General features: G+C 43.8%; 1 protein-coding gene across 1 annotated transcript; it reads right to left on the bottom strand.

Annotated features, from left to right (window-relative positions):
* Positions 1 to 157: 157 nt before the first annotated feature.
* On the bottom strand, positions 158 to 14,846 carry PDHA1 (pyruvate dehydrogenase E1 subunit alpha 1). The gene is made up of 11 exons (XM_055337561.1): positions 14,667 to 14,846; positions 9,436 to 9,495; positions 8,481 to 8,654; positions 7,584 to 7,710; positions 6,801 to 6,892; positions 5,681 to 5,773; positions 4,690 to 4,845; positions 4,443 to 4,514; positions 2,246 to 2,313; positions 757 to 865; positions 158 to 478 (listed from the first exon to the last, which is right to left on the bottom strand). The coding sequence occupies exons 1-11, from the start codon at positions 14,721 to 14,723 to the stop codon at positions 314 to 316; spliced, it is 1,173 nt and encodes a 390-aa protein (XP_055193536.1). The 5' UTR covers positions 14,724 to 14,846; the 3' UTR covers positions 158 to 313.
* Between the last annotated feature and the right edge of the window lie 9,290 nt (positions 14,847 to 24,136).

Genomic DNA, 24,136 nt, shown 5'->3' with positions numbered 1-24,136 from the left:
TGCCAAGGGTCAAGGGAATGATCCCACTCCCCTCAAACATAGGAATGAATGGCTTTTGATTTAGTTGTATACTATTTTTCAGTTATTAAAAGGAATAGAACTATTTTAAGGAAAAATCTGAATCTAAAATAACCTTATATAATATTCACACTAAGCGTGCAGTAACATCTTTTAATGCAACACTGTTGTACAGTTGTACAAAACACATGCAATTACTACCTTAGCCTATATTCTTTTTACGGGTTTTTCTTCCTTAACAAATTTGAGAACACAGAGGCCCTTAGAGGTGTAACTACCTATTATTAACTGATTATTAACTGATGGACTTAAACTTGATCCACTGATTTGCACCCCGAACTTCAAAAGGCGGATCGCTGCTGTAAATGTGATAGCCTAGTTCTTCCAAAGGCGGTTCTGGATCAGCAGTGGCAAACTGGGCAGCATCCTCAATTTCCTTCCTCACTTCAACATCAATTTCCTATAAATCAGATTATAGTTCAGGAGGTTACTGAGTAAACAGCAGCATAGATACAAGCCAGGTCTACTTGGAACAGGTTGCTAGTACAACTAGAACTCTCCTAGGAATAGAAGTACTAACAGGTGCTCTTTATGAACCGAACATCCAAAGTATATTTTTAGGAAAAAACTGCTCCTGGGTTTCAAGGTTTTGCGAATATGACTGACCCATACTTTCCCACTGACCCAGGCAGCTCTCTGGGTGCAAAAAAAACTAGTTGCTGGAAAAGGCGAGCCTACCTTTAGTTCCTCGACACTGGCCAGGTTGCTGTTCACCATTCTATCCTTGAGAAGCATGATAGGGTCGCTCTTACTTCTTACTTCCTGAATCTCCTCTCGTGTACGGTAACTACAGGAAGACAAACAGTAGGTAAGGACAGCTCCAGTACAGCTAAGACAGTTGTTGACTCAGACGTGGGCTTCGGACACGGAGTGGTCACCGGGGGAGGGTGCACATAGGATACAAGAACTCCGCCTCTAACATTTTAGTATCTTTCATGGAAAACTCTACCCTGGCGATTCCCCTGGCTTCTCAGGTGTTCTGAAGAGGAGGGGCCAAGCTTTTATTTGCTTTTTTGATCCAGATGTAGGATCTAAAGGAAGTGGTAGAGCCACTGCCTGTGCCCTCTCACGTCACTGGCAGGTAGCAGAATACCAAGCAGGAAATCAGGCTTTAGGAGCCCAGAGAAGTGAGGCCAGTGAACACTTGCACAGGTTTTCCAATTCCTGATTCTAGAAAAGAAGCCCCACGGTGTTCAAGGGTCAGTTAAGAGTGCCAACTGCCCATACACACAGTTGAAAATCTGCAAATGTTGACTCCCGAAAAACAAGTCTTATGAATAACACTTGATTAACACGTATTTTGTATGTTACTTCCATGTATTAGTCTATAGTGTGCTCTTAACATAAGTTGGAAAGAAATGTTATAGTCAAGAGAAATGAAAAAAGAAAATCCCTGGGTCTGTGGGCCCATGTTGTTGAAACCTGTGTTGCTCAAGGGTCAACTGTACATACATCCTTGTCTTGTATCTTCCAACCACCACTAAATACCAAGTACATTTTTCCATCTAAGTTGTTCTTTATAACATTTCTCTTAGAATACCAATCTACTCCCAGGCTTGTTAGGGCTTACTGACTAAATCTACTACTTTTAACTCTGTCACGCTCTGGGATGGCAGCATTACATGCCAGGGTCACTAAGTGGCAAGTAAAACTATCTTCCTAATGTAACTTACCTTTTTTTTGACCGATTGATTTCAATATGTTGAATATCCCACGTGCCAGGTGGCCTCACTCCATACCAGCCAGGTTTTCACATTTCAACTCTATATTCGGGTAATGCCTACAAAAGCTATATGTCCCTAAATATATATATATATGCTATACCATTGGCCTGTTTTATCCAACAGTTTCTCTCTGTAAAGTAACTTCTACCCATAACATCACAAATCCCAAGTCACATGCTCTCCCCTCTAAGTCAGCCAGGTGCCCCCTTCTCTGCAATTCATTACTGCTCATGCTAACATGTACATACTACAGATAAGGATTTTCAGAATGCTTCCAGGCAAAGACTCAAATAATTACTCGATACCAACAAATTCACCGCACGAAGCCCACTGGTGTCTGGCTTCCAAAGTAAATGTTGAAATGCTTTGCTTTTTCATATGAGTAGCACCATACAAAGCCCACCCACCCAGGGACACCACACCCAGATTTCCCATGACCATACCTGACACCAGGGTCGCTCATGCTGTGTCCATGGTAACGGTAAGTCTGTAGCTCCATCAATATGGGCCCCTAAAACAGAACCCAGTGAGACGATGAGCACAGCACATCCTTTCAGAATCAAAGATATTCTCATTGGATTTTCTATAAGTTGGCTGAGTTGTCAAGAATTTCCTATTAGCTGACTTAAGAATTATGTTCTCCTTTCTGATACCTGTATGTACTCCATGTTTCATCCTTCTAATTTATATGGAACTTAGTTGCTTTTTATTTTTTTTAAGATTTTAATTATTCACGAGAGAGAGGGGCGGGGACCCCAAGATCATGACCCGAGCCAAAGGCAGACCACTGAGCTACCCAGGCACCGCAAGAACTTAGTTTCTGAATCAAAAAGGCATTCAGCATGTTCTAGAGCCCACTGATATTATTTCATCAGCACTGCCTTTGACATAGAATAATCCTATAAAACAGCTGAGATTTAATCCAGAAAAACCCATTAGAAAGCAGGTATGACAGCAAGGAAGGGGATGGTTTTTATCTTCACGGCCAATAAAGCTAGTTTTTCCCCCTCAGGCACATATGAATGATCTACAAGCATCTGGATTCTTTTAAAAAGGTACAGAAACATACAATACAAAATCCCACAGAATACGACTAAAAGTAGACCTCTAGATGTGCTGGAAAGTGTGGAAGGGAGAATTAAAACTAGGCTGGGTAGGTCAATCTCCACCTCACCTATAAGGGCTGACAACCAATCCTGCACAGATGCGGCTAGTGTGTAACAACGTTGGTGGTAACAGACAACACGTGATGATTAACCCCAGGACTCGGCTGGCCAGCCCGACCACACCCAGGACAGTTTGCTCCTCCTTCACTAGCCCCCTTCCAGAAGATAGCTTTGAACACTGAGGGGAAGAGGGTGGATCTAGGATCCCTGGGCAGTGTGGTGTAGTAGTTGGGGGTGGGGCGCAAAGGGAGAGGCCCAGCTCTCAGTCCAAGAGCCTGGGATCCAATCTGGGCTGTCATGTATAGTAGCTACGCACCCTTAAACTGCTCTGTGCCTTAGTTATTGTACAGATGAGGGACCTAACTCAGGGGTTATGTTGGTTCACACATAAGTGCTTACTGCATCACCTGACCCAGGTCAATCCCTCAATAAGGATTTATTTTTCACCTATTTTTCTGTTCCACGCCACCCAGGAGCTATTGGAAAACACAGTGGGCTAGACTAAGGGGGTTTCTAGACTCTCCCCTAATTCCAAGATGAGGCTGAGAAAGTCAACACATATAAACCAGTATATATAAAATTATAAAATAAAGTCAACACTATAAACCAGTGATCCTGTTTCCACATTAAGTTTGTATTCCACATGTTCTTTCAGGAAGAGGGGAATGATATCCACCGCTCAAGTCTATACCTCTCTAGTCTTGGAGTCCCGACGTAGACTGCTGAGCTCACTGCCACCTCAGCCATACCTGATTTCATTCCTCTGTTCTCATGTGCAGCACCCCCACATTTCCCTCCCTGCTCCACCCTCGTTCCCCATTTGCATCACTGGTAGCCCAGTCTTCCCACACAGGGGTGTCACGGAAAGGTAAACCCTAGGGGCATGCTTTCTGGGCTGTGAACACCAATTCAGGGAGAACATCATCCTTTCCACTTGCTCTGCTGGCATCTAAGCCAACCTCACTGTTCCCTTCTCCCTCTACTGCTCTACCTGAAAGGTCCAGATTCTCAGGACTGAAACAGCAAGGTGAAGATTACATACTTTAACCGTAATATTTAAATTATGGAAGATGAGCTTACACTGAATGCCTATTATCCCAGCAAAGTTCTGTGCTGAGCACTGGGAGGGGGGTCCCCAATATGCTCACTCAAGGGGCTTATTATGATTAACAGGGTGGCAGGTGGGGGTGGGTGGGTAGAGGTTGGAGGCACATAACCAAACCACAAGGCAAAATGCTGAGGAAGCACTCAAGAGGAAAGATTCACCCCAAACAGGGGCAATGTGGGATGTTTCCTAAGAGGTAAGCTATTAAGACCACAGTATTTACAAAGGGACCCAATTCACTGGACTCTGCTCCTGCCTTCTACACAACTAATTACCAGCAACCCCTGAAGAGCTACAATAGACACATGGGAGACATTCTTTTAAGATAAATGTCAATGGACATCTCTAGCCCAGAGGGTTGAGTCTTACCTTTCCAGATCTACAGTAGGCGGCTGCAAACCTTGTTGCCTCCCGGACACACAAGACATCCATTCCATCTACCTGTTCATACACAGAAAGGGCAGAGCATAAATCAAACTGTGTCAAACCAATTTTACAGGACCCATTCACACGCTATGAACAGAGAACGCCTGCGTGTGTCTGGGACTGTCAAGGACCCACACAGAGCTATCACGCTGCGAAGGGGTAGTCCCGGCTGCACACCAGGCGCCCTTACCCGCAGCCCAGGAATGAAGTCGCCTCTCTTGTAGTAATCAGTGCTGGCTGCTGCTCTCTCAACAGACGTTCCCATTCCGTAGCGGTTATTCTCACAGATGAAGATACACGGCAATTTCCACAAAGCTGCCATGTTGTAAGCTTCAAATATCTGACCCTGGAAGTATGTATAAAAAGTTCAAGTGGTTTCATTTTGCTACTTTTCTCTAGACTTCTTCATCGTCCCCAAAAGCTGCTGCTCTCCCTGGCACGAGACCTTTCATAAAACATGAAAAGCTTCCTTCATCTTCCACAGCGGAGCTTTTGAGGCAAAGGAGTGTGTTGGTGAGGGAGGAAGAAACGGCAAGCATCATCTCTTTTTGCAACCGAAGGAAGTGACAAACCAAATTCCACCACTTGTTTCGGTTGGGCCAAGGCAGTGGTGTAGAATATAGTAGGAAAAGAGAAACATGTAAAACTTTGTGACTACCTAGTTTTATGCTTTGTTATAAATCCTAGGAGACCCACTGGACAACCAGAGTGAACCAATGACTGAGAATCAGCATCCAGAGCAGGGCCTCAGAGTGTTGTCTGTGGAATGGTGAGGACTCCGACCATCACAGGAAAAGTATAGAAAGAGTCAGGGCTCAGAAACCATGAGACAATGCCATGCCCTCCAAGAGAAGGAGTATGTACATTACAGGATTGGTATAAGAACAAGTCTGCACTGGGTTAAATTGGAAAAAGGTCCTTCACCCACAGAGTGTTTGTGAAGCACTGAGCTGGAGGAAAAGGAGAGCTCCTTCCTGGGTGTGCACCTGTATGAAGCACTTGTGCAACGTGCCACAAAGTATACCTGTAATCTGGCCATAAAACCAAATTCTAGCTTGCCCCGATATGACTACTTCAACTACTAGGCAATAGACTACTTCGCTACAAATGAACTCTGACTACTCAACACTTTGGAGATAAAACTGCAATGGTTATTGCAAAGTCAAGAGACACATACTCACCTGATTAGCAGCACCATCGCCATATAAAGTCAAACAGACCTCATCCTTTCCATTATACTTACAGGCCAAAGCAATTCCTGCTCCCAAGGGCACCTAATATTAAGGACAACCAAGAAAAGAACCACAGAAATCCATGAGGGGAGAAATTAATGCTCTGCATTTCAAGTTCTCACCAGAACTTTTAAAACAGAAATTACACTGTCACTAGAAACTCTCTACCCCACCCCTAATATTATAATCAAACTAGTAAAGCAACATGAATAATTCTTCTATTTCAACCATTAAATAACACTTCTGTAAAGATTCAATGACTAAAGAGCTAAAATATGAAACTTTTTTAACATACAGCAAAGTCACATTACAAAGTGAGCCAAACAATCTAGTTATAATTTTATGTTGTTACTTCTTCGAGTTTTTTTTTTTTAAGATTTTATTTATTCATGAGAGACACAGAGAGAGAAACACAGGCAGAGGGAGAAGCAGGCTCTATGCAGGGCAGGGAGCTCGACGTGGAACTCAATCCCGGGTCTCCAGGATCACGCCCTGGGCCAAAGGCAGGTGCTAAACCACTGAGCCACCAGTGATTGCCCAAATTCTAGTTAATTAACAGAGCATCATATTGGTTTCAGGAGAATTTAGTGATTCATCACTTACATATCACACCCAGGCTGATACTTCATTATTCACTAACTGATGAGAACAAAAAGGACTACATAACCACAAAAGCTGAAGTGATGTCTAATGTGGCCCCTAAGATCCTGATCACCTGCCTTTCCTCCTCAGAGACCTTCAACCGCAGTCTACAGCAGGGAGAGGAAGGCCTAAGCGGATGTGACAAAGCAATCAATGTACTTAAATATAATAAAGGTACAGGCCGCTGCTAGGGGCTCTTGCTTACATATAAAACTAAACACCTAAGAGAATTTTAAATCACTATCCAAATCTATTTATTAACTGATAAAATGGTAGGCTATGAAGCAATAGGTCTTTTAAAGTCCACTCAGCCTCCAAAGTACTAAAATATTTCAGAGGGAAGTTCTCTGGGGGATGAGATGTTAAGACATGATCCAGGGCCAGATCTAGGAAAGCATGCAATCCCCTCATCCTTGTCATGGATTACCTGAGCTCCAACAATGCCATTACCCCCATAGAAGTTCTTGGCATACATATGCATCGATCCACCTTTTCCTTTAGCACAACCTCCTCTTCGTCCTACAAATGGCAGCATGTGCACATACACATCAGAAAGCAAATAAACAAAAGAAAACCACACCCCAAGTATCTACTTAGAGGCTCATCAACCACTAGAACTCACAGGTTAGTTCAACTCTATAAGCACCCATCCCTCTAGGCAAATATATACTCCACCCTTATCTCCCAGTCCTTGAATGAAGGTCAATCCAGGCCAATGTCTTTGACCTTCCCAGCTCCTTGACCATGGGGTTTCCTTTAAACATCAGCATGGTACCCTGGGCCCCCCCCTTTTTTTTTTGGTGCTAGTTACAAACATCTTCCGATTTATCCTACATTGGTACACTGAACAGTTCAAGAGTCAAGGGGGGCAAAGGGAATATTAAAAAGCTTCCTAGAATTTAAATTGCATACAATGAAATACTCCTACTCCACTTACTTTCTATGACTGCTAATTTCTACTGGCATGCTTGAGTGACAAACAGTATTACGATTTTACAAAGCTAACATTTTTAAACTTTTACCTAAAGGCCAAATGACCTAAAAAATGGTAAGTTTACTCAAAAGCACAACAGAGGTAACAGAGAACCAAAAGAGAGAGATTTTTTTTTTAACTCAAAACCGTTTTAATTAAGTTGTAATAGCATCTTAATATGAGAGATCTGCAAATTTATTTCACTGATTTCCCCTTTTTGAAAAATCAATAGCAAACCTGTAAGCTCTGCGAGAATTTCTCTGACAGAAAGGCCACGAGTAAAGGTAAAGCCATGAGCCCGATAGGCTGTGATAAGATGGTCTGTGGGATTTATGCCAGCCTCCAGGCCCACACAACAAGCTTCCTACATTAAAGGAAGAAGCAGCAATGAATCAATACAATACACATTTCTAGACAAAATCCTTAGACTATTATGAAAATTTAGCCTAGTAGAACTCTTAATAAGCACAAAAGGAGCTTGATTTTTCACTGCAAACAGAATAGAGGGTAAAGCTCAAGCCAGAAGCTACAAATTAATAATCCATAGATGTACTATTTCAAGCCCATGCAGTGATTTGGAGAAAAATCCTGAATATTAAATGTTAATTTGGGGGGAACATTAATATTAGGGGAATTTCATATGAAAATCAACACTTCTGTCCTCTCTTGAAGGACCAACAGGAAGCATTAACCCTGTATTTCCATATGGCACCAACTGGCTGGAACCAAATTATGGTGTCCCCTAGTGGGAAGGGCCTGGCCCACTCCATCCAGTTCACTACCAGTCCCACTTTCTTCACTAATTTATTCTACCCAGCTGGTCCCCATAGGCATTTTAATTCGTAACCCTTGGCCTAAACCCACAAAACAAAACACAAAGTGAAAAACCCTTTCCCCCATGAGTATATGCACTATAGGTGATCACAAAGTCATCAAGGTGCAAGACACCAGCAATGGGACGTGTGCATGAATTCCTTAGTATGAGCTTCGTAGCAGGCCTCAGCATGCTCATCTTTATTCTGACAGGCAGGCCTCAAATCCTTCAGAGGCATAAGGCAGGGTAAAAACCAGTAAATACAAACCATACTTAAACTCCTACATCTAACATTGTTTTATTACAAAACCACCACTCACCTGACCATCACACAAGTGACAGAAACCACGAATAATTTTCTGTTTATACAGCTGATCTGCCTTTAACTCCATTCGGCGAACAGTCTGCATCATCCTATAGTACCTGAGCCCATCCTCCCTGGTGAGCACTGTGGTGATAGGAGGGCCCTCTTCTAGCCGGTGAAGATCGCATTTCTGAAATGGAATCAGTTAACTTCCAGTTACTGCAATGTAAACACTGACCACCCACTTAGAGATCTAATATCTTATTGCAGTAATATTTAACTCAAAAACCAGCAGAGGAGCACATAAGAAATGCTGCATATTACTTCTGACTCCTTTCATCATAAAGCTCATTATGTGAGAGGATCTAGTTTTGGAGGCAAGAAATCTAAGATGACTTTCACTGAAAACCCATGGAAGTCAAATGAGTTACAGGCTGAAAGACAAACTTTGAAAGGAATATTCTAAGAAAATTTTAAGATTTATTTATTTATTTATTTGTTTATTTGTGTGTGTGTGTGTGTGTGTGAGAGAGAGAGAGAGAGAGAGAGAGAGAGAGAGAGAGAGAGAATGAGCTGGGAAAGGGGCAGAGGGAGAGGAAGAAGCGACTCCCCTCTGAGCAGGGAGCCCAATGGACCCCTGGGTCATGACCTGAGCCAAAGGAAGCCAATCAACTCACCACACTACCCAGGCACCCCTAAGAAACTTCTTATTGAAATGGTTTACTGAAACACATTCTAAATTTTAGATTAAGTCTTTGTTATAGCCCATACCCTGTCCCCTCCCCGAAACACAGCAGCTGCTAAGAGTGAATTCTAATTTTTGCTAAACTTCTTTGAACCTCTGACACTAGAACATTTAGAATAAAATGGTGAAAAAGCATGAATATCAAAATGTTCTATTCCAAAGGTAAAACTGTGTAAATATGTTTACCTGTGGAAAAATTATTAATACAAAGCAAAACACCTCTTACCTTAATTTCAAATGTAGCATCATTTGCAAAATTACGGGAGGCCACCAACACTCTGCTTGCCTTGAAAGACCAAAATATACAAATATATCAGTATGTTTTATTGTCAGGTATTATAAATCAGTTCTCAGAATGCAATCCTGGAATTTTCCTAAGCCCCAACATATTCACAGGTCTATCCCTCCATTCTCTTTACGGTGTTGGGATCTTGCCTTCAAAATGAATCCATGTTCTGGCCAATGAACCATGATCATACCCACCTCTGAAGGGTAACAGCAAAAAGAGAAAGGGAGACAAAAATCAAACCCATCCTCTTGGGCATTTTGTTTCCAAAGAAATTACAGTGAAAATAGAGTAATTTTAGTGGCCAAATTAAAGAGATAGCCTAGATAGCCTGTGGGCTTTATTTCTGCTATTTGCAGTCATAACCAGACATTGAACAAACTGTCAGAATTATTCTTCATATAAAACTATGATCCAATTCCTATTTCAGGCAAACCACTACTCTATGAAATGGCTCCATAAAAAAATATTTTAAACTACTCAAAGTATGAGACACATGTGTTAGTGAGAAATCTAGAAGACAAAAGAAAGATACTCAATGGACTCTACGGACATTTTATAATTTGAACAGCTCAGATTTTGGACAGGCTCCTCCAGAAGCCTCAGAAGGTAGAGAGATTCTCTGCAACCAGCTTTCCCTTCTTGATGTTTGGGTGGCTGCTACCGCTTGGGTGGTAAAAAGCTGGGGAAATGTCTCTTTCACCGTTTCAATTGAAAATACCTGCTCACAACAGAGGTACTCTACGTGACAGCTAAGGTCCAGATTAGACCGCAAAACACTTAACCAATTACAATTACTGTACCGTCACATTGTGCCATGTTTTCAAACACTGATTATAAACTGACATAATGGGACGCCTGGGTGGCTCATCGCTTAAGCCTTCGGCCCAGGGCATGATCCTGAGGTCCCGGGATGGAGTCCCGCATCGGGCTCCCTGCGTGGAGCCTGCTTCTCCCTCTGCCTATGTCTCTGCCTCTCTCTCTCTCTCTCTCTCTCATATAAATAAATAAATAAATAAAATCCTTAAAAAAAAAATAAACTGACATAACTTCTTTTTATGAAGACTTGAAGCATATTCTTCAGATCCCATGAAAGGTCCTTTTGATGTGTTCCTACAGCGTATTACCTTACCATCCAACTTCTAGCACTGGACTTGATCTTGGTGAGAAGGGTTAAGAATGACCTGCTAAATACCCCGCCAGGGTATAAAAACATATTATCTACTTGTCTCTTCACCCACCAATATACCACTATCTGATAAAGCCAAGACAATGACACTGCTGTAGGAAAAATACTTAAATACTAGAAATAAATGCGTTAGAGGCAGAGTCCATTAATATACCTAAGAATATGTGAAGAAAATTGAGGAATTTAGAAAGAAGTTAAGGGGAGGTGAGGTGACAAACTAAAGGTGATGTTTGGCAATCATGAAACAGACTTGTTATTTTTACCAATTAACAAATTATGTTGTGGGGCCAAAAATACTTATTGTGACACAAAATAAATTTCCAAATACAGCTACAGAAACTGTAATTTTCAGAAATATTTAAAACTAAAGACCTAGGAACGCCTGGGTGGCTCAGCGATTAAGCATCTGTCCTCAGCTCAGGTCGTGATCCTGGAGTCCCGGGATCGAGTCCCACATTGGGCTCCCTGCATGGAGCCTGCTTCTCCTCTCCCTGTGTCTCTCATGAATAAATAAAATCTTTAAATAAATAAATAAAACTAAAGACCTTGTTGAAACACTGTATTGTACACCTGAAATTACAATGTATGTCAACTGGAATTCAAATAAAAAATAAAACTAGAGACCAAACCCACTGAGAAGATCTTAAAGTTGAAACCAACAATGACAGACTATATATTAGACAGTGAAAGAGTGCTCCTTACTTTGAGCCACCCCTCTTTCTGGCTATTTTGTTTTACCTATTGCCTGCATATATGGCATTAATTATACTAAGGCACAGAAAAATACTTTGAAGAATTATCTGTTAACTGTAGATTATGTGTGTCTGAGGGCCCAAACCCAGTTTAATAGCTCCCTATCCTTGCAACAGAGCAAATCAGGTAATCATGTTTCCATAAACTGTAATTATTGATGAGATGTCCCCAGAGTGCTCAGTGCACTTCAGGCTCTTGGGTCTAATGTGCTTATTTATCAGGTTTCAGTTGTGTTAACACAGGCTACTTAGAGTGTTCAAAGTGTTTATCTTAAAATCATCAGAGACCAATACTTTACTTTTTGAACCTGTACTCCTTAATGCTAAAAAATCATTGTTAGATGAAAGGAAACACACTTGAAACTGTCATGAACTGGGTAAGTTTCTTATTCCACAGATTGCCAAGTTCCCATTCTGGGTTTGACACTTTGATTTGCAAAAGTGTCTTTAAAAATAAGTAAGCATACCAGATGTTACTCCCATCAAGACAGAAACAACTACTTTCTAAGCACAGGTGATACAAATAAGTTTAAGGAATTTGTTAAAAAACTCATTGTATAAAGTAGATGTTTAATATCTTAGAGAACGTAAGGGAAAATGTTGCACTTTCACTGTCTCTAATCGTTTTTATTTTTTTTAAAGATTTTATTTATTTATTCATTAGAGACACAGAGAGAGAGAGAGGGGCAAGAGACACAGGCAGAGGGAGAAGCAGGCTCCATGCAGGAAGCCCGATGTGGGACTCAATCCCGGTACTCTGGGATCACACCCTGAGCTGAAGGTGGAAGCTCAACTGCTGAGCCACCCAGGCATCTAATGGTTATTTTTAAAATACTAATAGAAGAAATGTTATACATAGGAATCCATTTCCGCTGTAATAATCTTTTCTCTCAGTAACAATTTTTGACTAAATGAAGTTATATTCTACTCTGATCTTATCCAGCTAACAAATTACTAGAACTCAAAATTCATTTTTAAAAATTTTTATTTATTTATGATAGTCACAGAGAGAGAGAGAGAGAGAGAGAGAGGCAGAGACACAGGCAGAGGGAGAAGCAGGCTCCATGCACCGGGAGCCCGACATGGGATTCAATCCCGGGTCTCCAGGATCGCGCCCTGGGCCAAAGGCAGGCGCCAAACCGCTGCGCCACCCAGGGATCCCTCAAAATTCATTTTTAAAAAAATATTTATTTATTCGAGGGGGGGAGGGGGAGAGAGAGAGAGAGAAAGAGGCAGGCAGAGACACAGGCAGAGGGAGAAGCAGGCTCCATGCAGGGAGCCTGATGTGGGACTCGATCCCAGGTCTCCAGGATCAGGCCCTGGGCTGAAGGCAGCGCTAAACCGCTGAGCCACCTGGGCTGCCCTCAAAATTCATTTCTATTTGATTTGGGCAGTATTATATGATTTTTTGAAGAGACCAAAGTTTTATGGAGATGAAGTGCAATTTGCATTTCATGCCAACGCATTGCTGGAGGACTGAAAAACACAACCAGAAATATTTTGGATAGCCGAGCAAATGAGCCTCTAATATTAAATAATGGCTTCTCTCTGTTCCTAGGGACAAAGAGATGACAGTAATTTGAAACGCACACACTAATTTTTTTCTGTAGATCACCAATTCTATCAAAGTTTTTCCTTTCTACTACAACCCTTTAAATTTAACATGATACAAAACTAAGATTCTCATATAAAGTTGAACACCTGTTTCCATTACTTACATTCAACTAAAAACTGAAGTTGTGGAGATTAAATAGCCTAGCATCTGGCACATATTAAGATCTCAAGAAATGTTGGATCTATCATGCGATATACAGAAATAACACTGAAATGAGCTTATCCTTTAGGTGGATCTAGTTGCAATTAAATGCTAATGACTGATGAACCAAATTGTGTTTTTTTTCCCCCCAAATTGTGTTGTGTAGTTATTTCAGTCAGTGGGATTCCCAAAAGGGCATACTTCCTACCTTTCAATTATTTCTGCCCACAGTAAGCAGAACTGCCACAAAGTCCTGGAAGTTACTAGAACCTGAACTGCAAGTCAAGCTTGGCTACAGTTCTACCCAGTAATACTACCTCCCCATACCTAGAGGTCAAAATGCTCGAAGGCTTTAGGCACATCTAAAAACTGGAGCCATAAATAGTGCTAACCTCTAACCCCACTCTCCCAAGCACCAAAGCTGTTTTCTTTAGCTACTTTTACCCTAAGCGTGTGCGTGTAAGAAGGGCAATTTCCTCCGGGTTCTGCTTGACTGCTCTTGGAAGTGACTGCCAAGAAAAACTCAACACTGAGGGAAAGGAGGGGTGGTGGTTTCTGGTGAGCATGACCCTCCAGAGCTGGGTGAAGGTGTTCCACAAATGTATACCCAAGGGGGCACTGAAATAACATTTTTTAAAAAAGATTTTATTTATTCATGAAAGACAGAGACATAGGCAGAGGGAGAAGCAGGCTTCCCGTGGGGAGCCTGATGTGGAACTTGATCCCAGGACCCCGGGATCACTACCTGAGCCAAAGGCCGACTCTCAACCACTAAGCCACCCAGGTGCCCCTGAAGTAACATCTAACACAGATGGCACCTACTATATACCAGGCGCTATTTGGCAAGGTTTACATACATGTCAAGAGTTTAAGCTTCAGGACAACTCCTTGGGGTGAATACTCGTATTATCTCTTTAGAGAGCTGGAAACCGAGCAAGGGAGATTTAAAACAAAAACCTGCCCAAGCTCACAGAGCTAGTAAATGGTGAGGCAGGTGTTGAACAGGACCAGTTTCCTAAGTTCACGTTCTTAACACACCACGTGGCCTCTTAGTCAAGAAGAACGAAATTAGGAAGACTTCAAATGAATGGGCAGGATCAACTGGGGACTCGTGGATGCCCCAGGCCCCCTTTTCTGTCAGCAGTAAATGAACGGGCATTTCTGGAGCACACCTACTGTAGCCAGCGCCGGGAGTCACAGCTGACCTCCCCGTGGACCTGGTAGAGCTCCCCTCCCCCCTTTTGCTGCTGATGGGCCCAGCAGCCACTAGTCCCGGAGCCGGGAGCCGAGTGCCAGGCGCGAAGGCAGAACAAAAGGCCCGCTACCCTCCGGCCGCTCCGCAGCGCCCTAAGAGGGACCACACCGCGCGCCCCCAAGCCCCGGCCGTACTCCCGCGTCGGGCCCCGCCTCGGTCCCGGGCCCCGCCTCGACCCCGCTCGCGCGCTACCCCGGGCCGCCCATGCTGCTGCCTCACCGGCTTCTGGGAGACGCCCGACAACACGCGGGAGACAGCGGCGAGCATCTTCCTCATGGATTGCCGGCAGCGGCGGCGGCGTAGGCGACTCCCAAGTACACAGGCGGCGCGGCCCCGAAATCTCCCAAGTCTCCTTCAGGCGCCCGGAGCGGACGCTACGCCTTAACTCCAGCACGACCGACGAAACGGAAATTCGTCACGCGCCGCGCCAGGCCGCAGGCCAACCAAGCGGGCTCCCAGTTGCGTGTCCCGCCCACCAAAAAGGTTCGCGGCCGCTCATTGGGTGTTGGCGCCAGAGGGGGCGGGCGCTGGGGGCTCGTTGCGCCATCACGTCACGGGCGGGCGGGGATGCGGGAACTTGAGGGCGTCCGCCTGGGAAAGTGGAGCCCCGCCTCCGGAACCCCGCGGGAAAATGGCTTTTCCTGGAGTTTTGCGACTCAGATTAGGCGTGCACGGCGGGAAACCGTACGGGCCACCTGCCGTGCGCCCAGTCTTGCCGGGGCTGCACTTTGGCAGCCTTCGCTCAGTGCACGGCAAGATGAAGACTCATGGCGTGGTCGGAGCCGAGACGGAACCTCTGGTTTCTGTAAATGGTTCTGCTGCTAACTTGTCTTTAAGAGATCATGTAACAGTTGTAAAATGCTGCCCTGTGTACTTGAGTTACGATCTAAAAATCAATTCCCCAAGTAAATATTGAGAGATCAGCTGGGAAAAGCCTTTAGCTCTAGTTACTGGTTCGCGAGCTCAACAGGAGTTAACAGCCGCATGACACAGCTGATAATAAAAGCACACACAAAGAAGCAAACACAAAAATAAGTCTAAGCTCGATTCAGTGAGTTCCCAGGTCAGAGAGCTGACTGTGGGCCAGTGGAGTTACACCTGGGATACTAGGTTCAGATTTGGGGTCCCCATGTAAGGGGAATGTTGTCAAAAATGGGTGGAATCCAGGGGACAGTGGTCAGAATGGTGAAAGGCTGAAACCACAATTTGAACTCCAAGAACTTGAACCAACTCAAGGACTCAAGTCACCTTGTTTACACTTCAGGTCCCTCACAGCTTGGCTGGGATCTGCTCCATGTCATCTTCACTCTGGCACTCAGACTGATGGAATAGCATCTGTCAGCAACTTACTGTACCGTAAAAGGCAAAGAGATCATTTAAACTGGCTCTCAGGGCAGCCTGGGTGGCTCAGCGGTTTAGCGCCGCCTTCAGCCCAGGGCGTGATCCTGGGGTCCCCGGATTGAGTCCCGCGTCAGGCTCCCTGCATGGAGCCTGCTTCTCCCTCTGCCTGTGTCTCTGCCTCTCTCTCTTTAAAAAAATAAATAAATAAACTGGCTCTCAAAGCTTCTACCCAGAAGTGACACATGTTATGTCCTCTCAATTTCCATAAACCAGAGCTAGTCACACAACCATATCTGAGTTCAACAGGTTGAAGTATAATTCTCCTGTCAGGAGGAAACCCAGAAAAGAGGCTGAACAGTAAAACCATAGAGGATTAGATACATCTTCACACATTTTCATACCAGTCATGTTCCAGAAGGAAGACTTATTGTGAGCATATGTGTGAATAAAATGGTTTCGGTTGAGTAAAACAATCAATTTTTTTCTAAAATGAGAATTGTCCCAGGAGATGATTCCTTATAGGTGTCACCAAAAGTATTCAAATCAAAAGTTCAAAGCAAGACCAGATGTCAGAATGGCTAGAAGAAGGACTTCAACACTATCAGGAGCCTGGACTGAGAGACCTTATTGATGCCTTCCACCTCTATGACTAGGTTACAGTGAGAAGAGCACTCCACAAAGGAGTGAGCAGGGCCGTTAAAAGGTAGGGATGGAAGTGACATGCTGCCACTGACTGAATGTGAAGGGTGAAGAAAAAGGAAGGCAAAGGGTCAGAGATCAGATATTTGGGTCATGAGTATCAGCTGGCCTGGATGGCCTCTTGTTGGCCTGGAGGTGGTGGTGGAACACCTGTCTGTCTTTGTTCCCTAGGAAGGTGGAGTTGTAAATCTGGAACATGTGGCTAGAAATATGCATTTGGGAGTTCTTTGAACAGGGGTGATGCTGATTTGTGTGTCCAAGAGCAATGTAGAACATATGGACATAAAGTCATTCATTCATTTAACACCTATTTATTGAGCACTAATTCTGTGTCAGGTACTATACTGGGCTTTGGGGATATAGCAGGGAACGAGTAGAATATAAGCTCTATTTCACAGAGTTTATGGTCTAATGGTAAATAACAAGTACATATAAATATATGAACATATAATAGCAACAATAGATTGTGTGAAAAAAAATTAAACAGGGTAAGAGGATAGAGAATAAGGAGGAGGGTCAGAAAGGCTCCTCTGAGGAGGGCCATGTAAGCAGAGACCTGAATTTAATCGGGAAGCAAACAATGCAAAAATCCCAAGGAGAGCTTTTCAGACAAAGGGATCACAAATACAAATGCCCTGAAGTGGGAATAAATGAGCAAGTGACTTTGGTGGCATAAAACAGGCAGAGGACCAGGAGAAATGAAGTAGAAAAGAGACCAGAAAAGGAGGGCCCTAGTGGGATTTTTCGTTGTTGTTTTTCTTGGAAGGAAACTGAGTTTTGTTTTGAGTGGGATGGGAAGCTATTGCAAGGATAGGAGCCGGGAAGTGGCCATGATTTAATTTCCATTTCCACTGAACACTTAAGACCAGTCTGGTTGCTGAATGGACATTTGATCACATTTGAGCACAAGAGTTCCCTTAGTGCTTGTTCTTTGAGTTCTAGGTAGCTTCTGCTTCCTTTGGGGGAACTCGTAGATGGTAGCAGACTAGATGGAAGTTGTTCCTTGCTCTTTGCTTCATATTTGCAAGAAGCAGATCCTATGTCTTCTGTATGTCGTTACTACCCAAATACTCTAAAGATTTAAGATGTAGGGTCTTATAAGAATAATGAAGAGAAATGTGTACATCATTGTTTCTCAAAGTTTGGACCACTGTACAAGTCAAGTGAGACTGACCAGGCCATGTTGCCATAACACATTAACGTCAAGAATCAGTGGATTATTACAACAGAGGTTGATTTTTCACTCATGGTCTATGTCCAATATGGATCGTCCAGGGACTTTCTCCATGATGTCACTCAAAAACCCAGGATGACACTGTGATATTTCAATACATAACCTTTGTGGTCGATGTGGCAGGAAAGGAGAGAGTGCAAAAGAGTCTCACAATGACTCTTAAATACTTTGGCTGAGTATCCCCTGTCCCTACGACACAGTTCCTCTAGAGATGGTGACTCAGGGAACTCCTCTGACATCCAGCAAGCAACACTCCCTCCAACAAGCGGTCTCCTCCTCGGGTGCTGTTCAGCCCTGACGGGGAGCAGTGGCTGCTTTTCTATCTGCTATTCCTGTAGCCTTTATATTTCTCTTTATGTCTTCTCCCTCCTACTCCAAGCCCCTATTATTTGAGCAATAAAATAAATAGCAATAGTAGTGGATTGTAACCCATTGAAGAAAATAAATCCCCATGACTCCATACAGACATATATACATAATTGAATAAATAAGTAGGGGAGAAGAGGCAACTTTTCCTTACAGTAGAAATCCAATTGATTGAGGAGGAAAATATGATGGAAATGGGGCGGGGGAGGGGAGAGGGAATCACCATCTGGCAAAGACCACAGTAGTAATTGTTCGGGCTCACTGGAGGCTAAAACTACTGGGTGCAAGTATGATGACAAACAACACATATGCATAATCTCAAAGTAGCTCCCTACAAGATACTAATCACACCAGATAAAATGGTAAATTCAAAATGGAGAAACAGGTAATCCAATTTATAATGAGTAGGATATTTTCTTTGCACTTTTTTTTTTGCCCGAAATTTCAAAACTAGAGTTGAAAGTGACCTTGGGGATCCCTGGGTGGCGTAGTGGTTTGGCACCTGCCTTTGGCCCAGGGCGCGATCCTGGAGACCCGGGATCGAATCCCACGTCGGGCTCCTGGTGCATGGAGCCTGCTTCTCCCTCTGCCTGTGTCTCTGCCTCTCTCTCTCTCTCTGTGACTATCATAAATAAAAAAAAAGTGACCTTGAAGGTGAGGGACATTCAGGTATTATATGAGTGGTGACAGGCTAAGGTTGCAGTTCATAGGCATTGCCTATGGGCCAGAGTAATCTCATCTGTGTTAGAACAGTAACAAAGGACTCTTGCCTGTGGAGGAGGAGAGGCCAGGGAAATGGAGAAATAATAATAAAAGGCAGGGGCCTGAGGAAGAGAAAATCTTAAGAAAGAGAAGAATCATGGGGGCACCTGGGTGGCTCAGGTGGTTAAGCATGTGCTTTTGGCTCAGGTCATGATCCCAGGGTCCTGGGATCAAGCCCCGCATCGGGCTCCTTGCTGGATGGGCAGCCTGCTTCTCCCTCTCCAATGCTTGTGCTCTCCTGCTCACTCATCCTCCCTCCCCAAATAAAATAGAAGAAGAAAGAACAGCATGTGTTAGGGAAGGTGTGGAGAAAAGGAAGCTGTTGTGTACTCTTGGTGGGGATAGAAATTGTTGTAGCTACCATGGAAGACAGCAAGGAGGTTCATCAAAAAATTAAAAATAGGACTACCTGATCATCCAGCAATACCACTTCTGGGCTTCTATGTGAAGAAAATGAAAACACGAACACCCCTATGTTCACTGCGGCATTGTGTACAATAGCCATTTACGGAAACAACCTAAGCATCCGTCCATGGACGAGTGCATCAAGAAGATGTGGTCTACAGGCAATATGGAAGATTATTCAGCCATTAAAAGAAGGAAACTGTGCCATTTGCGACAACATGGATGGACGTGGAGGGCATTATGCTAAGTGAAATAAGTCAGACATTGAAAGACAAACACTATATGATCTCACTTACCTGTGGAATTTAAATAAAGACAAAAACAAAAACAAAACCCAGGCTTATAGATACAGAGAACATATTGGTGGTTGCCAGGGGTGGGGGTGGGGGTGAAGTGGGTGAAGGGAGTCAAAAGGTACAAACTTTCAGTTATAAAATAAGTGAATCCTGCGGATGTCGTGTACAGCATGGTAACTATAGTCAATAATGCTGTATCGCATATTTGAAAGTTGCCAAGAGGAACACCTGAGTGGCTCAATTGGTTAAGCATCTGCCTTCAGCTCAGGTCTTGATCTCAAGGTTCTGGGATCAAGCCCCATGTCTGGCTCTCTGCTCGGCTGAACTTGGCAAATTATGGTCCTTACATGCCTTTGGTTTTCTTGGTTCAAGCTGTCTACCCCCTTGAATGACTTAGAATAGAATGATCATATACCCAGGTGAAAAAAGTCAGTGAACACTCGAGTGCCTTTGATGTGCTAGGCTCCATGCTGGCGGAAGGATTATAGCTAGGGGCTATTTTGACTTTGGAACCATATAAATGTTTTACATAATCATAAAACAAAATGGAATACAAATGGAGATGAGGAGCAACAAATGAATTTAACCATATACCAGGTTGCTAACATAATCAAAAAGAGAATGGCCTGGAGCTATTGAACAACACAGTAGTAAAACCAGAACAAAAACATCTGCCAAAAAAAATCTTAAATTTGTTTGTTATCCATGTTGTTGTTATTTGAGACCACACACACACACACACACACACACACACACACACACACACACAAAGTGAATGTATGTTAATGTCATTGGGAACCAAGATTTTCTGCATAAAAGAGACACAAATATAAAATCAAAGAGGTTAGAGGCTGGTGGTCCTGAATTTGAATTGGAAATAGCAGTGCAAACCCATGTCTATCTTTCCCTTAAAATATATACATCCTAACTGTCCCCACTGGAAAGACCTAGAAGCAAAGACCTGCCCAATGGTAACTATTCCAAAAACCCGTGAAAGAATCAAGGATTTATCCAACCTCTCCTGTACAGACTGAATTTCACTGTAAACCAATAGTGAGGGAAAGTTCTTTACAGAACAGTTTCTGCTAACAAATACAGAAGGAATCCTCGAGTTTTCACATCCCTGACATTAAATAATGGATCTAGCCATAAGGAACTTTAGAACGCAGGACTAAATTGAGAGCATCTGTTCAAGCAGCTGCCCTGAACCTCTTGCCCGAGACCAGCCCAAGACACCTCACCCACCTGCAGAATATTCTGGCCTCCAAATCCAAGCAGAATTCCAGCAAGCCTCCAGACTTTCTACCAGCCGGCAGGATGCAATCTGTAAAATCAAAAAATGGGAAAGCATTACAGGGGAGAAGACCTGGTGTCTCTAAAAACCAAATGGCAAGATTTAAAAACAGGACAAGGGAGGACAAGGGAAATATCATATGCTAAGAGATTTGAGAGGTTTGCTCTACAAATGAAACCTGTAGATCATCCTGGCTGCATTTCAAACAAAACAACTGTAAAATCAATCAATCAATCAAACAAACAAACAAACATATATCAGATAATTTGGTTTAAACACTTACTAGATGGGTGTTATCAGGTGGGTAGCTCAGTGGCTGAGTGTTTGCCTTTGGCTCAGGTCATGACCCTGGGGTCCTGGGATCAAGTCCTGCTTCAGGCTCCCTACATGGAGCCTGCTTCTTCCTCTGCCTGTGTCTCTGCCTCTCTCTCTGTGTCTTTCATGAATAAATAAATAAATAAAATCTTTTAAAAAATAAACACTGACTGGATGTTTGATGATATTAAACAATTGTTTAGGGACACCTGGTGGCTCAGCCGTTGAGGGTCTGCCTTTGGTTCAGGGTGTGATCCTGGGATCCTGGATCAAGTGCCACATCGGACTTCCAATGGGGAGCCTGCTTCTCCCTCTGCCTGTGTCTCTGCCTCTCTCTCTCTCTGTCTCTCATGAATAAATGAATAAATCTTAAAAAAAAAAAAAGAAGAGCGCCTGGATGGCTCAGTCGGTTGGGCGTCTGACTTTGGCTCGGGTTGGATTCCCGGCGTCCTGGGATTGAGCCCCGTGTCCGGCTCCCTGCTCAGCAAGAAGTCTGCTTCTCCCTCTCCCCCTGCTGCTCCCCCTGTTTGTGCTCTCCTTGCGATCTCTGTCGCTTTGTCTCTCCCTCTCTCAAATAAAAATAAAATCTCCAAAAAAAAGAATTGTTTAGGGGCACAAACACTATGAAAGTCACTTTTTTTAAAAAAGATTTTATTTATTTATTCATAAGAGACAGAGAAAGAGAGAGAGGCAGAGACACAGGCAGAGGGAGAAGCAGGCTCCATGCAGGGAGCCCACCGTGGGACTTGATTCCAGATCCTCAGGATCACACCTTGAGCCAAAGGCAGACGCTCAATTGCTGAGCCACCCAGGTGCCCTGAAAGTCACTTTTTTTTTTTGAAAGTCACTTTTAATAGAGTTCTTATCTGTAACAGATACGGGTGGAGGTTTTTATGGTTGAGATCACCTGATGTCTGGGAGTAGCTTTAGAATAATTCAGCAACAGTGGTGACCTCGCTGGAGCACTGTGGGATGCCTCCAGGAAGCAAGGTGGGCCATCGAGCTGTTAACTGCTACAGTTAGTGGTGCCTCCATGGGACTTCATTCTTCTCTGCTCCTGTAGGTCTTTGACAATTTCTCTTTATGGAAAGAGTAGTAGAGGGATGCCTGGGTGCCTCAGCGGTTGGGTGTCTGCCTTCGGCTCAGGGCACGATCCTGGGGTTCTAGAATAGAGTCCCGCATCAGGATCCCTGTGTAGAGCCTGCTTCTCCCCTCTGCCTGTGTCTCTGTCTTTCTCTCTCTCTCTCTCTCTCTCTCTCTCTCTGTCTCTCATGAATAAATAAATAAAAGCTTAAAATAAAAGGAAAGAGCAGTAGAGATGCCAGACATTGGTGATTGCCTATTAGGCAATAATCTTTAGTCGATTTAAGGAAATCTATATTCCCACTTTTCAGTATTTGCTATAGGGCACTGATGCTACCAAAGGACTTGCTATTGTCAAGCAGGTGCAAACATTTATAAACATTCAGTTCACAGTACTTATTGAACATCGATAAACGAGGCACGGGTATTACAAGTGTCAGGGTGCACGATGGCCGTCTTTGAGCTTGTGGTTTGGGGGGTGTAGGAGGGAGCAGGAATTAAACAGATAAATTACACACATAATTATATATTTAATGAACACATTTCCATTGTAATGAGTGTTGTGAAGAGCCGAGGGGCTGGGGATGATGGTCAGGGAATGCTGAGGAAAATCCTTGTAGAGACAATCTGCTAGTTGGGGGCTCATTGGTTAAGGCGAGGGAGGCACACAGCCAGGTAAAGATGCTTTTGAGAAATGGAAACTAGACAGGTGGTAGATCATCCTAGTCCACTCAGACCTCATCAAGGATTTAGACATATGTCTTAAGAACAAGATGATGCCAGGGCACCTGGGTGGCTCAGTGGTTGAACGTCTGCCTTCGGCTCAGGCCGTGATCCCGGAGTCTTGGGATTGAGTCCCACATCAGGCTCCCTGCAGGGAGCCTGCCTCTCCTTCTGCCTGTGTCTCTACCTCTCTGTGTCTCTCATGAATAAATAAATAAAATCTTTAAAAAAAACCCAAGGAGATGCCAAAGAAGGATTTTAACACTAGTTTTGCATTCTGTAAATACAGAAGATACCTATGACGGGACCCCAAGGGAAATTAACTGAAAGAGGCACTACACTGTTTTCACAGAGGTGGGTTTCCTGAATCCACAGTGAGATGTGTGAATAAAGGTGGGTATGGCCACCTATCAGCCAACATAGTTGTGTGGACAAATGGACTCCTGCATTGTCCATATTGCAGTGTGGGTGGTGCTCAAGCTGGAGAGAATGTAAGCCTGAACGCTGGGGCCACTGGATCTGGAACCCAGATGTAGCCTTACCTTTGACCTACACTGTGTGGCCTGACAAGAGCAAGGCGAGTCTTTCCTCTCCGGCCGAGGTTGCATCAGCCCCGGCTGGCTCTCCTCAGACCACAGATTGCATCACATCGCACACCCTTCCAAGCCCAGCCTCATTCTCCCACCACGCTGACCTCTGCTGATCAGCCTGGTCTTAAGTTACTGTCCATCATTTTCAGTGGCTGATCCCCCAACCAGAAGCAGCCTTTGGAAACCTAAGACGAGGCTGCTGAAGAGGCAGCCTTGCCTCTGGCCTCTGGAACCTGGTCTCAAATCCTGGCTCAGGCCCTTACTAGCTCTGTGACCATGCGCGGGCGGTGTAAGCGGCTTTCCTCAGCACCTGGCTTTCCTTCTCTTTAAAAGGAGCATAATGACAATTTTTATGTCATAGGGCTGATATGAGGCTTATGCGGACTGGTATTTGTCAAGGACTTAGAACAGTGCGCCCAACTCATAGCGAGCACTATACTGAATTTTGGTAAATAGGCAGATCTTTAAACATCTTGGTGCCTGCTGGCCTCATTAGATAAGCAACTTTTAGAAACTTTTCTCTTCCAGATAAGCTTTGAAAATTAAACAGGCAGGTACTCAGCAGATATAAGTGGTGACTA

The sequence above is a fragment of the Nyctereutes procyonoides genome, unplaced genomic scaffold (assembly GCF_905146905.1).
Source record: "Nyctereutes procyonoides isolate TBG_1078 unplaced genomic scaffold, NYPRO_anot_genome, whole genome shotgun sequence".
NCBI classification, from domain to species: domain Eukaryota; kingdom Metazoa; phylum Chordata; class Mammalia; order Carnivora; family Canidae; genus Nyctereutes; species Nyctereutes procyonoides.
This window is presented reverse-complemented; position numbering and strand designations above follow the sequence as displayed.

Excerpts from the sequence above, each read along its gene's own strand:
- PDHA1 (XM_055337561.1), bottom strand. The coding sequence starts at position 14,723 with ATGAGGAAGATGCTCGCCGCTGTCTCCCGCGTGTTGTCGGGCGTCTCC. Across the intron at positions 8,655-9,435 it reads ATGCTACATTTGAAATTAAG|AAATGCGATCTTCACCGGCT; the intron begins GTAAGAGGTGTT and ends ATTCCATTTCAG. Across the intron at positions 2,314-4,442 it reads CCTACTGTAGATCTGGAAAG|GGGCCCATATTGATGGAGCT; the intron begins GTAAGACTCAAC and ends GTTCTGTTTTAG.